General features: G+C 44.8%; 1 protein-coding gene across 1 annotated transcript in view; it reads left to right on the top strand.

Moving 5' to 3' along the window:
* The window catches only part of rhobtb3 (Rho related BTB domain containing 3), a 136799-nt gene that overhangs the window by 82791 nt on the left and 40995 nt on the right, over nt 1-13013 (top strand). Inside the window, exons 5-6 of the mRNA XM_041185421.1 lie at nt 4366-4471; nt 7064-7429. Coding sequence (XP_041041355.1) covers nt 4366-4471; nt 7064-7429 — 472 coding nt within the window. The remainder of the gene's footprint in view (nt 1-4365; nt 4472-7063; nt 7430-13013) is intronic.

Genomic DNA, 13013 nt, shown 5'->3' with positions numbered 1-13013 from the left:
AAATGATGTGCGGTGACGTCAGGTGTGCGTCATTTAGATATTACGTTCAGCGGGCGCGTGCTGGAGACAGTTGTGCTGTCAACGGCCTACCAAGGCCATTAAAAAACCAATTAAAGTAGTTTTCAGCGCTGCCCGTCCAACCTTAAGGTTGGCGGGCAGGCGAGAGCCCAAGCGGCCTTCGCATTTTTCAAGAAACCTCATTCACGGGCGAGATGATGTCACAATGTTGGCATTTACTATCTAATGTAGAAAATTATTCACTAAGGTAAAAGCAAAATACTGTGATGCTGGAAATCTGAAACAAAAACAGAAAATGCTAGCAAAACTCAGCAGCCCTGGCAGCATCTGTGGAGAGAGAAACAGAGTTAACGTTTCAAGTCCATATGACTCTTCTTCAAAATTGTCCAGGTGTATCCAATCCACAAAAATGCAAGATAGATCCAATTCAGCAAATTATTGTCTTATCCTACATCGTCTTATCTTCTCGTCATTCCTACAATTGTGACTGCACTTCAAGTATAAGGGATGTCCTGTAGTCATGAAGGGCACTATATAAAAGCAAGTCAGTCTTTTTTCTCCCAATCATGAAATGATGAAATGTTTTGTCAAATGGCACTTACCTTCCAGCAACCTGCTGAACGATGCTGAATTTGGATTCTGCTATGAACATTTGGCTTCAGAGCTCATTACAACCTGATTCAAACATGGCCCTGGAGCTGAATTGCATTCAAGGTAATGTTTTACTAAGGGTGGTACCAAGGAGTCCTAGTAAAACTGAAGTTGATGAGGATCAGGAAGAATAATCTCTGGTGGCTGGAGTCACACCTAGCACAAAGGAGGATGGTTGTGGCTGTTGTAGGCCAATTCTGCAGAACATTGCAGAAAGTGTTCCTGAGGCCTTTATCCAAGGCCCAACTACTTTCAGCTGCTTCATCAATGACTTGCCCTCTATTATAAAGTCAGAAGTAGGGCTGTTCACTGATATTGCACAGTTCAGCTCCATTTGGAATTCCTCAGGTAACTAAACAGTCCATGCCACATTCAAAAAGATCTGGACATTAGAAATTTGGCCATTCCAAGTGCCAGTAACATCAATGCCAGGCAATGTCCACAACATAGAACCTAACTATCTAATTTTGACATTCAATTCCATTACGATTGCTGAGCCCCCTACAAGCAACATCCCGGGGGTTACCATTGACTAGACATTGACCAGCCATAAACATTAAAGGCTGGGTGCCCTGGGGTTAGCGTCACTTCCGGAATCCCAAAGTCTCTCCCAAGACATGATGTCAAGAGCATGATGTAAAACTGTCCACTTGACATAATGGCTGTAGCCCAGACTCAAGAAACTCAGTGTCATCCAAGACAAAGCAATCTGTTCGTTTGGTACTTCATTCATTTGCTAAAACCTCCACCTCCTCCACCACTTGGCATATTGTGGCTGTGGTGTGTACTGTCTACAGGATGCATAGCAGCAGCTTGACAATACTTCTTTGGCAGTCCCACCCAAACCCATAGTCTCCTAAATGCTCAAGCACAGCAGATATATATGAATACCATCACCTAGAAGCCAAACATAATCCTACTTCTCGAGCAATTAGGGGTGGGCAATAAATACTGGCCTTACCAGCGATGCCCACAACCCATGAACGATGGACATGTACTACTATTCCTTCCATATCACCAGGGAAAAATCCTGCACCTCCCTACCCAGTAGCATTGTGCGAGCATCTTCAGCACACTTCAAGAAGAAAGCTCACCACCAGTTCAAAGACGAGGAAAGGGCCTATATCATCCACATCCCAAGAATGAATTAAAAAAAAAACAAACAATTGTAAAATTGTCTTTAGAGAGGATGTTGTGATGAGGATAGCAATTGATGATAATGGTGTAGTGGAACCTGGTCAAAAACAGTGCATCCTTTGATGTTGAAAAATCCTGTTGGAACAGGTAAACCAAAGGAGGATGCCCCTAATATGGACTACACTCCTGTAGAAGTACAGGTGCAAACTGCATGGTTTCTAACTCATGATAATCTGGTTCAACATCTGTGAAAACGCAGACATTGGTTTGAGCTTCAGTTATTTTCAATAATCTTAGTAAAATAATCTAAGTAACCCTGCTTTTGTATGAATAGTTGTTTGACTAACAATACAGTCAAATGACAATAATAGTTTAATCCCTTTCTCAGCCAGATTCATTCTGTGCTTTTCAGGCTTATTTTATAGTGATATTGCACATATTTAAATGATTCTTGGACAAACACTTATATAGATACCAGCAGTTAGTTTCCAGCATCCCAATTCCTGGATATAAGGTTACAAACTCACTCTATACCTGAAGAATTTTGATCAATACAGATATGGTTCATTGAACATTGAAAGAGAGATGAGTTCCTAACGTTGAGAAAATTCATTTTTTAAGAATTTATTTTTGGGATATGAACATTGGTGGCAAAATCAACATTTATTGCCCATCCCTTATTGTCCTTGAGAAAGTGGTGGTGAACCACCTTTTTGAATTGCTGCAGCCCATGTGGCATAGATACCCAAAGTACTGTTGCAGAGGGAGTTCTAGGATTATGACCCAGTGATAGTGAAGGAACAGCAATATATTTCCAAGTCGGAATGTTGTGTGACTTGGATTGGAACTTGCTGTTGGTGGTGTTTCCATGCATCTGCTGTCCTTGTTCTTCTAGGTAGTAGAAGGTTTAGAAGGTGTTGTCGAAGGAACTTTGTAGAGTTGCTGCAGTGCTTCTTGAGTGTTGCTGGAACTGCACTGAACCAGGCAAGTGGGGAATATTTCATCATTCTCCTGATTTGTGCCTTATAGATGAAGAACAGATTTTGTGGAATCAGGAAGTGAGTTGCTCATCACAGAATTCGCAGCCTCTGAACTATTCTTGTGTCAAAATATTTATTTTGTTGGTCCCAAGTAAGTTTCTAGACAATGGCTACCCCCAAGATGTTGATGGCGGAGGATTCAGCAATGGTAATACTATTGAATGTCAAGGGGAGATGGTTAGATTCGCTCTTATTGGCGATGGTCAATGCTGGTACTTGTGACACGAATGACACTCACCACTTACCAGCCCAAGCCTAAATGTTGTCCAGGTCTTGCTGCAAATGGGCACGGGCTACTTTAGTATGTGAGGAGTCATGAACGGTGCTAAACATTGTGCAATCATCAGTGAATATCCCCACTTCTGATCTACGGATGGAGGAAAGGTCATTGACCAAGAAGCTGAAGATGATTGGGCCTAGGAGACTACCTTGAGAAACTCCTGAAGTCCTGGGGTTGAAATGACTGGCCTCCAAAAACCATAACACCTTCCTTTGTGCTAGGTATGACTCCAACCTGGAGAGTTTTTCTCTGATTCCCATTAACTTCAATTTTGTTAGAGTTCCTTAATGCCACACTCAGTCAAATGCTGCCTTGATGTCATCCTCACCCCATTTCTGGAATTCAGCTCTTTTATACATGTTTGGACTTAGGCCTTAATGAGATCAGAGCTAAGTGGCCTTGGTGGAGCCCGAACTGAGCAGTGGTGAGGTTATTGCTGATTTACTGCCAGTTTATAGTACAGTCAATGACATTTTCCATCACTTTGCTGATGATTGAGAGAATACTCATTTGTGGATGTTAATTTTCCACGTTGTTGGGTAGATGCTACTGTTGTAACTGTAACTGGCTACAGCTTGGCTAGAGATGTGACTAGTTCTGGGGCACAAGCCTTCACTACTACTACTGGGATGAAGTGTGGAATTTTACGACCCCTCCTACCAGCGGGAACTTCCAGTCCCGCCAAAGTCAATGGAGTTTTGAATGAATTGCATTTCTGGCCTCATCCCCATTGCGATGGGGCGGTAAAATTTCATTGTCCATTGCCAGGGTCCTTAGTTTTGCTTATTCTAGTGCATTCATCCATTTCCTGATATTGTGTGGAGTGAATTGAATTGGCCAAAGACTTGCATCTGTGATGCTGGGCAGCTCAGGAGGAGGCCGAGATGGATCATCCACTTAGTTCTTCTGGCTGAAGATTCTGAGAAAACTATCATATTTAGCTTTAAATAATGATTTGGCATGGGAAGACTTTTCTCTGACTTTGCATGAGAGGACAGTGAAGTGTTATCAATTCTGAATCCTGTCCAAAATCCCCAAAAATGAAGAGTAAAGCAAAACACCTTTTTTGGTGCTGGAAAACAACCAGATAAATTCAACAGTTATATAACATGCAGTTATCATACTGCCCAAGAAAACTGCAACTGCAAATTACTTTTCATTTAAGTTTGAATCTCTTTCTGCTTCCATCTGGATTTTTAAATTCTGATAACTGTGCTCTTGCTATGTACAATTTTGCAGTTGGAATATTTTATCATTCAGTGCTTGAAGCAGAAGTCTTCTCAGAAGAAAAAGAAAAGGGGCAGCAGACCCCACATAATCCCACCGCCTAGACTTAGAGAGCCAGGTAAGAATAGATAAGGGAAGGAGTCCTGTGATGGGGATATAGAAAACGGCAAATTATTTCATTGTTTGTCATATGCTCCAGGAAAACTGAAGTTATTAATATCAAAGGTTCTCTAACTAATGGTATTCCATCAATAAATTGAATGGTCACCTTAGAATAAGCTCAACAATGGGAATAGGGACAGTGGGACTGAATAATAGCCATTTTTGGAAGTTGGCTACAAATCCAATCTCTATTGCTAGAATGAAACTTTCCTTTTTCAATTGGCTGTAAGGATCCTAGTGAACTAGAATGGTTAATGCACAGAAAGAGGCCATTTGACCCATCGAATCCGGTCTCAAACGAGTTCTTACTAACTTTATAGGTCCAGAGCACATAGCTATTATTTGGCATTAATGATTTAGTTAACACGCTAGTTGACATGTTTGCATAATATTCTATTGCTTGATGCAGTTTTGCTCAGGAATACCCAAACAGATAGTTATAGTTGATCAATAGGAGGTGCTTTGCAAAGGCTAGGGTATTGGGTGAAGTTTCTTCTACCCATGATTTTAAGAAACTATCAGTGTAAGTACAGAATGAAAATCCTATTTTACGGTCATGACAATTTTTTTGATAAAATTGTTGACAGAGGAAATTTTCCCACCATGCAGGGGAAGTAAAAAGAGCTTAGGCCACAGCAGCAGCTGAAGTATTTAAGTGGAACAGGCCCAGTATCTGCTTAGCTTTGCAATATTGAGTTTCACAGAGGGAGTTTAAAGTTAAAGGGAGGTGTTGGCCTCTGCGTTTGCCTATGTAAGGTTCCTTATGCCTGTTTCAAGCAGCTGCTAGGGACATCTGAAAAATGGCTCAATCTATTATCACTTTCAGGCATCCTTTTACATGGGATGTTGGTTCCTGAAATTAAAACAGAAAATTCTGTTGAGATGGAAACAGAGTTAACGTTTTGAGTTGAATATGGTTCTTCTTCAGAATGTGGGCTGTCTGAGATTGTGGGACTATGAAATGGGAAGCTGTGGAGGGAAGATCTCCAGTGGAGATGAGGTCAGTGACAGTCCTGGAAACAATTGCTTGATGTTTGGTGGTGGGGTCATGGTCTGGGGGAGGTAGGGTTGGTGCTCAACCTCTGCACGGTAGAGATCGGTATGCAGCTCCACCCTTGTCAGCAGTTTTGACAACAATTTCGGAGTTAGACCTGAGAGAATGGAATGCAACAAATTCAGAGGGAAACCAGTTAGACAGAGTGAGAGAAGCAGAGAAATTACGATGGCCAATGTCACGCCAACAGTTCAATGAAAAGATCAAGAGCGGGCAAGTTGCCGGACAGAGGGGTCGAGGTAGAGGGACAATACTGGAAGTGAATGAAAGAGTCAGCTGGTCGGCAGCAGCGTGGTTGGGGGGGGCGGTGGTTGGGGTGGGGGGGTGGTGGGGGGGGGGGGGGGGGGGGGGGGGGGGGTGGGTTGGGTGGTGGAGGGGAACTCCTGGCCAAAGAAGTGAGCACAGAGGCAAAGGCAATAGGAGAAGAGCTCAATATCGTCTGAGCTTCAAACTCATTGAGAAGGAGTGTAAGGGGATAAATCTGAGTCCGTTGCTAACTACAGTATAGGGATAGGTGAAAGGGTATAGTGGATATGGCAAGAGGTGGGTTTAGAAGAAGGGTTGTGATCAGAGGGAGGTGAATGGGGAAGAGAGATCTGGAGGGCCATCGGTACTCATGAGTTGTTGGAGCTTGTGTTCCTTATAATCTGAAAGGAAGAAAAAAGTGTTAAAGCGTTCGATGGTACGAAGGATGAAATGAAACTTTGGACCAGGACAGCTTTGGGATAGGGTGAGTCAGTGCTGTTGGAGAGAGCAGTGGAGAGTGTACATGTGGCGGCGCATAGCACTGGGTGTGGATCTCAGGATGCAGCGAGAACAGCAGTCCAAGGAACATTGTATGTCTCGGAGATACCTGTAATCGTGGGTAGATTCAAAACGTGAAGGATGGAAGTTCAGTTGAAATCCACATGGAATAAGTCGGAGCCAGAGACAGTTATTGAGGAAGGAGATGTGGTTGTGAAAGAGTTTTGGTAGACAGCTAATCAAATACCAGGAGGGAAATGGAAAGCAATTAAGGTGAACAAGGTAAAAGTGACAAACTGAAATCCTGTTGAAGAGAAGAGCAGATCTTCTTCAAGGTAGACATTCCTGGAAAAGAAGTGACAGTGAATTAAACACAGTTGGTCCCTGAAATTGGTTCCTGAATGTTTCACACTCAAATTTCTACCCTAAGAAATCTGGCTTGTAAGCTAAGATAGACGTCCATCTTTCTTTTTCAAAAAAAATGTGAAGATTTAAATAAAATAACTGTACAGAATTTCTTGGTGGAGATCTTAGTATGCAATGGTGGCAAGTCATCAATCTATATATAAGTCATTTAACTTTACGTAAAAGAAACATACATTGTGGTATTGGAGCTTGAAACTATACACTTATTAAATGGTTCACGTACCAATTAAAATATGAACAGAATATCTTACTAAGTTTCTGTTATATGCATATTTTTGGTTTTGTGCTGAAGTTGGTTATTGTCTCTGTTGTTTTTCTTTCTAGTCAAACTACCCTGTTTAAAGATTGAAGAATCCCAGTATCATCGTGACTTGCTGAACCTATACTACAGCTCTTTGTGTACAGATGTGGTGTTTTCTTCCAAGGATGGACAAGAGGTGGCTAGAGCTCACAGGGTTGTGCTGTGCAATGCAAGCCACATCTTTATGTTCCTATTTGGTGTGGAGGTTGCAAGTGATCCTGGTGAATTACCTAGGAAGATTGCTCACAATCTGTTTACAATAGACGAAATGGACATTGCGTTGATCTCCAGCCAAGCTTTACTTCATAACAGCCAGCCAGTAAGGGTCATCATTTTAGACTCACTGCTCTGTGCCTGCTACTCAGAGGTCTTGAAGTTCATTTACACAGGTATAGAACCTGTACCGCGGAGGACGTAAAACTCAGTGTTCCATCCTGGAAGTTATAGTTATACTGTATATTTTTGCAGTGTATAAATTACTTACTCAAATAAGTTTCTGGGACAGGTATACAGTCCCTAAAGTCAAAGGTTTAAATCCTGGAAAAATGATTACATTTTAATTAATGAATCAGCAAACAGCGATCGGTTAGAATTCTAATATTTCAATTGCGTCCTAACTGATAGGATGAAAGTCATTCCTGTCACTAGTATGTAGCAATCAGCCTCCTGATGTGTGCTGCTGATGCCCAGCTTTACCAATTGCCAACACCCTCCATGACTATTGCTTATTACTATTCCCAAAGAGACTGATAACTTTTAAAAAAAGATATTTGAATTTCTAACAACGGACTGAAAGGATCACATGACAAGATTTCAAGTTTTAAGACTTTTACTGTAACAAACGAATTAAAAGTAACTCTGACTAACCACTCATTAGTCGGCAATTTACACTACGGAAAAGATCCCCCATGTGACCTTTAACATTGCTGACAATCCCATGCCATGGTCATACTTGATACTATCCCTTAAGTTGAAAGTTTATTCTCCCAGAACCAGTCCAAAGCTATTCTCTGCTCCTGATGGCCTGCTTCCTTTTTGCTTTCCCAGTCGGGTAACTTCTAATCCCAGAACTGACTTGCACTGTGTGGGTTAGACTGGAGATTCCTTCCCTTCAGCCCAAGCTAGGAGAATCTTCCAGCATCCTTTAAATCCTCACAAACTCAGTCTCTTCAATCTGAGCATAAGCGCCCACCTGTGTTCTGCATGGTGAACAGTCAGCATTTTCTCTGCTTCAGGTGTAGGACTGACTGCCTCTATCTCTTCCTCTTTGCCTCTCAGATGGCTGCTGACCGACCAGTGTCGGTGATTTTCAGGGATATCTTGGAAACCCTGTAAACTGATACTACAGTGGCTTGCTTTGGACTCTTCCTTTCCAAGGCCTATCCCCATGGCATTGTGAATCCATAGGCCTTATATCCAGGTAGAAATGCTAATTAGCTATCCTCTAGTCCCAACTCCACTCTATCTTGGAATTGCGCAGACAGTTCAAGGTATAACTTGTTTATAAAAGTAAATAATCCTAACTCTACCTTGTGAGACTTGAAGACTAAGGGATGGATTTTCAGAGTTGTGGAGACTTTGTAGACCTTTAAAAATGGTGGGCAGGACCCGGATGTAGAAGTACCACGCCCATTTTTGACAGATCTGATTTTTGCTGACAGGGGAAGGGGTGGAACATGACTCACACAGGAGGGAAACCTGAACTCAGCAGGGCCATTTGAACTTAGTGCTGACTTTAAACAGATCCCATTTTCAATGTTGCAGGGCCTGTTGCACTTTTGCAGTGTGAAAGTCACAAATTGTTAGAGTAGATGTAAATGCTTTTGAAGGGGACACTGAAACAGACCTTATCCAGTATCATGATCTGAAGTTTTTTAAATCCCCAGTTCTTAAAGCATGAGAAAAAAGTCTGAAGCTATCAGTGAGAGTTAAAAAAACACCTCTGCTGGAGTTCTTTGATTGACAGGGCATCTGGTGTAGGTTAGAAAGAAAAGTTACCATCTAGTCATGCAATTTTAATAGAGTTCTTTGTTTGACAGTTCCCAATGTCAGAATGCTTGGCTGAGTTTCAAATTATCTCAGCAGGGGCTTCTGAGTTCATAGTTGACAGTTTAAGAGGCTATTAAAGAGTTAACTGTCTTTGATGTGGGCTCTGAATAGAAGTTTGTTTTTATTAGAGATTGAACACTTGAGATTTACAAGCTTTGAATAGGATTTATGAATGGGAGTTTTTTCATTAACAAGTGTGTATGAGTGAGAATTGTTTAGATTGTTAGAAGTTTGTTTTTCATCTACACATGGCTCCTGAGGTCTGCCTATGGTGGATACTGGGTGAGTGGCTATGGAGGTGGCATGGAGATATGAGGTGGTTTGGGGTGTATGAGTGGGCATGGGGCATTGGTGGGGGGCAAGGGTTGGCATGGCAGGGCCCTGGGTGGGTGGCATGGGAGTGTGAAGGGTGAGGGCTAGAGGGCTTAACAACTGGAACAAAGTCCAGCGCACCCGTGTGGCCACCAAGGATCAGCTTCCAGGCTCCCTGGGCCCAAATTTATCCCGCTCCTTCCTTCTTGGATCAAAAAATTGGGTTTGAAGGGGCCCTTTAAACCAAGGCAGATCTGCCGAGTTGGGCAATTGCCTGACTTGAGCTCTCTACCTTGGTAGCAAAATCCAGACCTACCCGTGGTCAGCATAACTGCTCTTACCATTGTCTACAGGTGTGATCATCTAGCATCTTCTTCCAAGTAAAACAATTTAGGCCCCCTTTAACCTGTAACAACCAAGACTTGCTGTCGGGCAGAATTCAGAGCAGGTCACTTGACCCCCTTCATTCCTCCATTTTAACCTTAAAGAGACAGTCTTAAATCATAACAATCTTATAAACTCTGTATTTGTAGCATGCTGAGCTGTCCAATTGCACATTAGCAACCTTTATGTTGAAACATATTCCACCCACATCTCTACCTCATCCTCATCACTGCTCAAGCCCTCACATCTTTTCTGACTCCTGACTTGAATTCCCAGTACTCTCCTCATCCTTAGCCACTATCACTTGCCATCTGGAATTCTCTTCCTAAACGCATCCATCTTGCTACACCTCTCTTTCATCTTCAAACTCTCCTTAAAACCTCCCTCTCTAACTATTGGCGTAATCATCCCAGGTTTGCATTAAGTGTGGCAGTGGGCGGGAAAAAGAACGTTTTTTCCAGCAGCCGCAATGGCAGCTTTTCACACTGCATCGTCCCAATCCCGCCTCATTAATCGTGCATTCCTGGGAAACACACCGTTTCGATAGCAGGCCAGCTCTTACTTCCTCACTTCGGGCGCCATATTTAAAATGCAGCCGCGCGCACACCTCTCAGTGCTTCCAGCCCAGGGCTGCTGCAAAGAAGAAATGGCCCCAAAAGGCAAGAAGGCTGCAGCCCCCTGGTTTAGTGACGCATCCCTTGAGCTTGGACATCATGGAGGCCCACTATGATGTCCTCTACACCTGTTCTGGACAAAGACCAGCAAGCAAGGTCGCCAGTCCAGCGTGGGAGACGATGGCAGCTGTGGTCATTGCCAATGCCTTGCAAAAGAGGACAGCCGCCCAGTGCCACAAGAGAATGAATGGTCCCATCCGTTCTGTCAGGATAAGTCATTCAATCTTATCACTCAACTCAAGCCAATCACACATCCACAGGGATCTTACACATCATGGGACAATACCACTAACTCACACACACACACACACCCTCACATCTTCCTCACCTCATATCTGTCCATGGCTCCGCTCACCACACAGACATTCCATGCAGTGCCATGTGACCTGCTCACACTCTCTCCATCAGTTTTCATGCAGGAGAAGCTGGCTCATATCAACAGGGAGAGGTCCCAGCCCCATCAGCACGATGGCCCACATTAGACGCCTCACTCACATTGAGAAGCATGCCATTGTGCTGACTGGTGAGGACATGGACCATGCCTGCAGTGACAGTGAAGTCGGCAGTGAACACCCTAGTGAGGATCCTGCACCACATCATTCCTCTCAATGTAACTGTGAGTGCTCTCTCTCTCCTGCTTTTGACTCTGCTGCCATGCACTAATTATCTCTACTTTGGTTAACAGGGAGCTCTGCCAAGCGACCGACACCCTCATCCTGTCCCTCAGTTCCATCTTGGTTCTCACCTCCAGCCAAGAGGGCTCCTCCTCCATTGAAGAGCTGGAAATAAGCAGCCTGGAAGACCCATCACAGTGCTTACCCACACCCTCCACCAGCACAGAGACACACACCTCGGTGGGACTTAGATCTAGAGCAGGCTTGGGTTAACAATTTGGTGGTCACTGCACGGACACATGTCTGCAGCAGGAGGAGGCAGTTTTAGCTGAGCTCCCTGGCTCGGACTGCTGGGGATCAGGCATCTGTGAGGTCCGAGTCAGGTGACGAGCCTCTGGATTCGGCCTTCCAACTCATCCTGGAGAGTCAGCAGAAAGTGGGGGAAATCACACTAAGCTGTTGGCAGACAGACGTGAGTCAGAGGAGTGCTTCCACCTGCTCTCTGGTGAACTGCTGTTTACGTGTGTGTATGGAGGTCTCCATGGGAAGAATGGATACTGGTCCAGCAGAACGCAGAGGTGCGCACAGACGTGCACTCCATCACGGTAGCCATGGGTGAGTTCCCGCAATGGCAATGCGAGAGAGAACCACGGCACCTCGATGTCCTTCCTGGTGCTCCTTCCCCTCAAGAAGTCAGGCCAGGGCCCTGGGGAACCCAAAGGGAGGAGGAGTGGCAGCTGGACATCCCTGGTCATCCTCTCAGGAATCTCAGTCTGTCCTCTCCCTCTCAGTCCCCTTTGCCTGTGACCCCCTCAACCTCATCCTTTGCCACCGCAGAGGGAGCAGTTGGCCCACAGGAGGACAGGCAAAGCAAGCTGGGGCCCCCAAGGCCTCGGCTCTCCAGAAGACTCATGCCAAAGTCATCAGAGGCAATAGGGCCAACCATTGCACAAGCTGTCTCCACCCCTGCTGCGGATGTCAGGGCAGCACCTAGAAATCTAAGGCGTAAAACAATTAAGAATTTCTGATCACAGTTGGTTGCATGGGTGAACACATTTTGTCACTTTACAACCTGAAAATATATTCACTTTCACTGAATAATGTGTAGTGGTGTCTTTCAGCTTCACTTATAGACTTCGCGAGCCCTTCCCCTGCATCCCCCTCCCCTACCCCCCAGCCCACTAGCAGTTCAGCTACACGCAGCCATTCCACGAGTGATTCTGGAGATGTTGTGCATGGCAACGCCTTTTGGAGCCTCGTGCAAGTACTGTGCCACACTCACGGATCCTTCCCCCATCACACTCATCTCAATGTCCTGTTCATTTTCAAGGCTGCCTGCTGGGCTTCACTCTCGGGTGTCCATCTGAGCTGACCTGCATCTCCGCCCACCCACTGATCACACTCCCATGCAGCACCTTTTCTCGCCCACCATGTTTCACTTTTGATTTTACAAGCATGGTGGTGGTAGAGTTTTTCTTGAGGTCACCTATCTCCCCCACCACCCTTCCCATCCTCGTCACCCATTTCCTTTACCCCATCACTGTCGACCCCACTGGCATCACTTTCCACCTCCCCACCATCACTTACCAGCCACAACCCAATGTCCAGGTGAACTTGCACATTCCCTTCCCAAAAATTCCACCCCCATCCACATTAACCTCCCCGACCTCCTCCTTCCCACCCCCAGGGTCCGTGCCTGCCTCCAAATCCCCACCAACAACCCTCGACATCCCTTCTACTGCTATCATGGCACCCTCACCCTACCATCTCACTCTGCCCTCGGTCATTCTCACCATTCCCTCCTATGATGTCCACCCTCAGTCCACACCCCAGGAGGCAGTCATCGACTCTACAGACCCCTCCCTTGAATATTCACCTGGACATTACCCCCCACTTCCCCACCTTCATTCCTTCCATCTCCCCGCCTCCAGACTCCTCCT

Source organism: Carcharodon carcharias, chromosome 4, assembly GCF_017639515.1.
Source record: "Carcharodon carcharias isolate sCarCar2 chromosome 4, sCarCar2.pri, whole genome shotgun sequence".
NCBI classification, from domain to species: Eukaryota; Metazoa; Chordata; class Chondrichthyes; order Lamniformes; family Lamnidae; genus Carcharodon; species Carcharodon carcharias.
The sequence above is the reverse complement of the archived record's forward strand: the minus strand, read 5'-3'. Positions and strand labels throughout refer to the sequence as shown.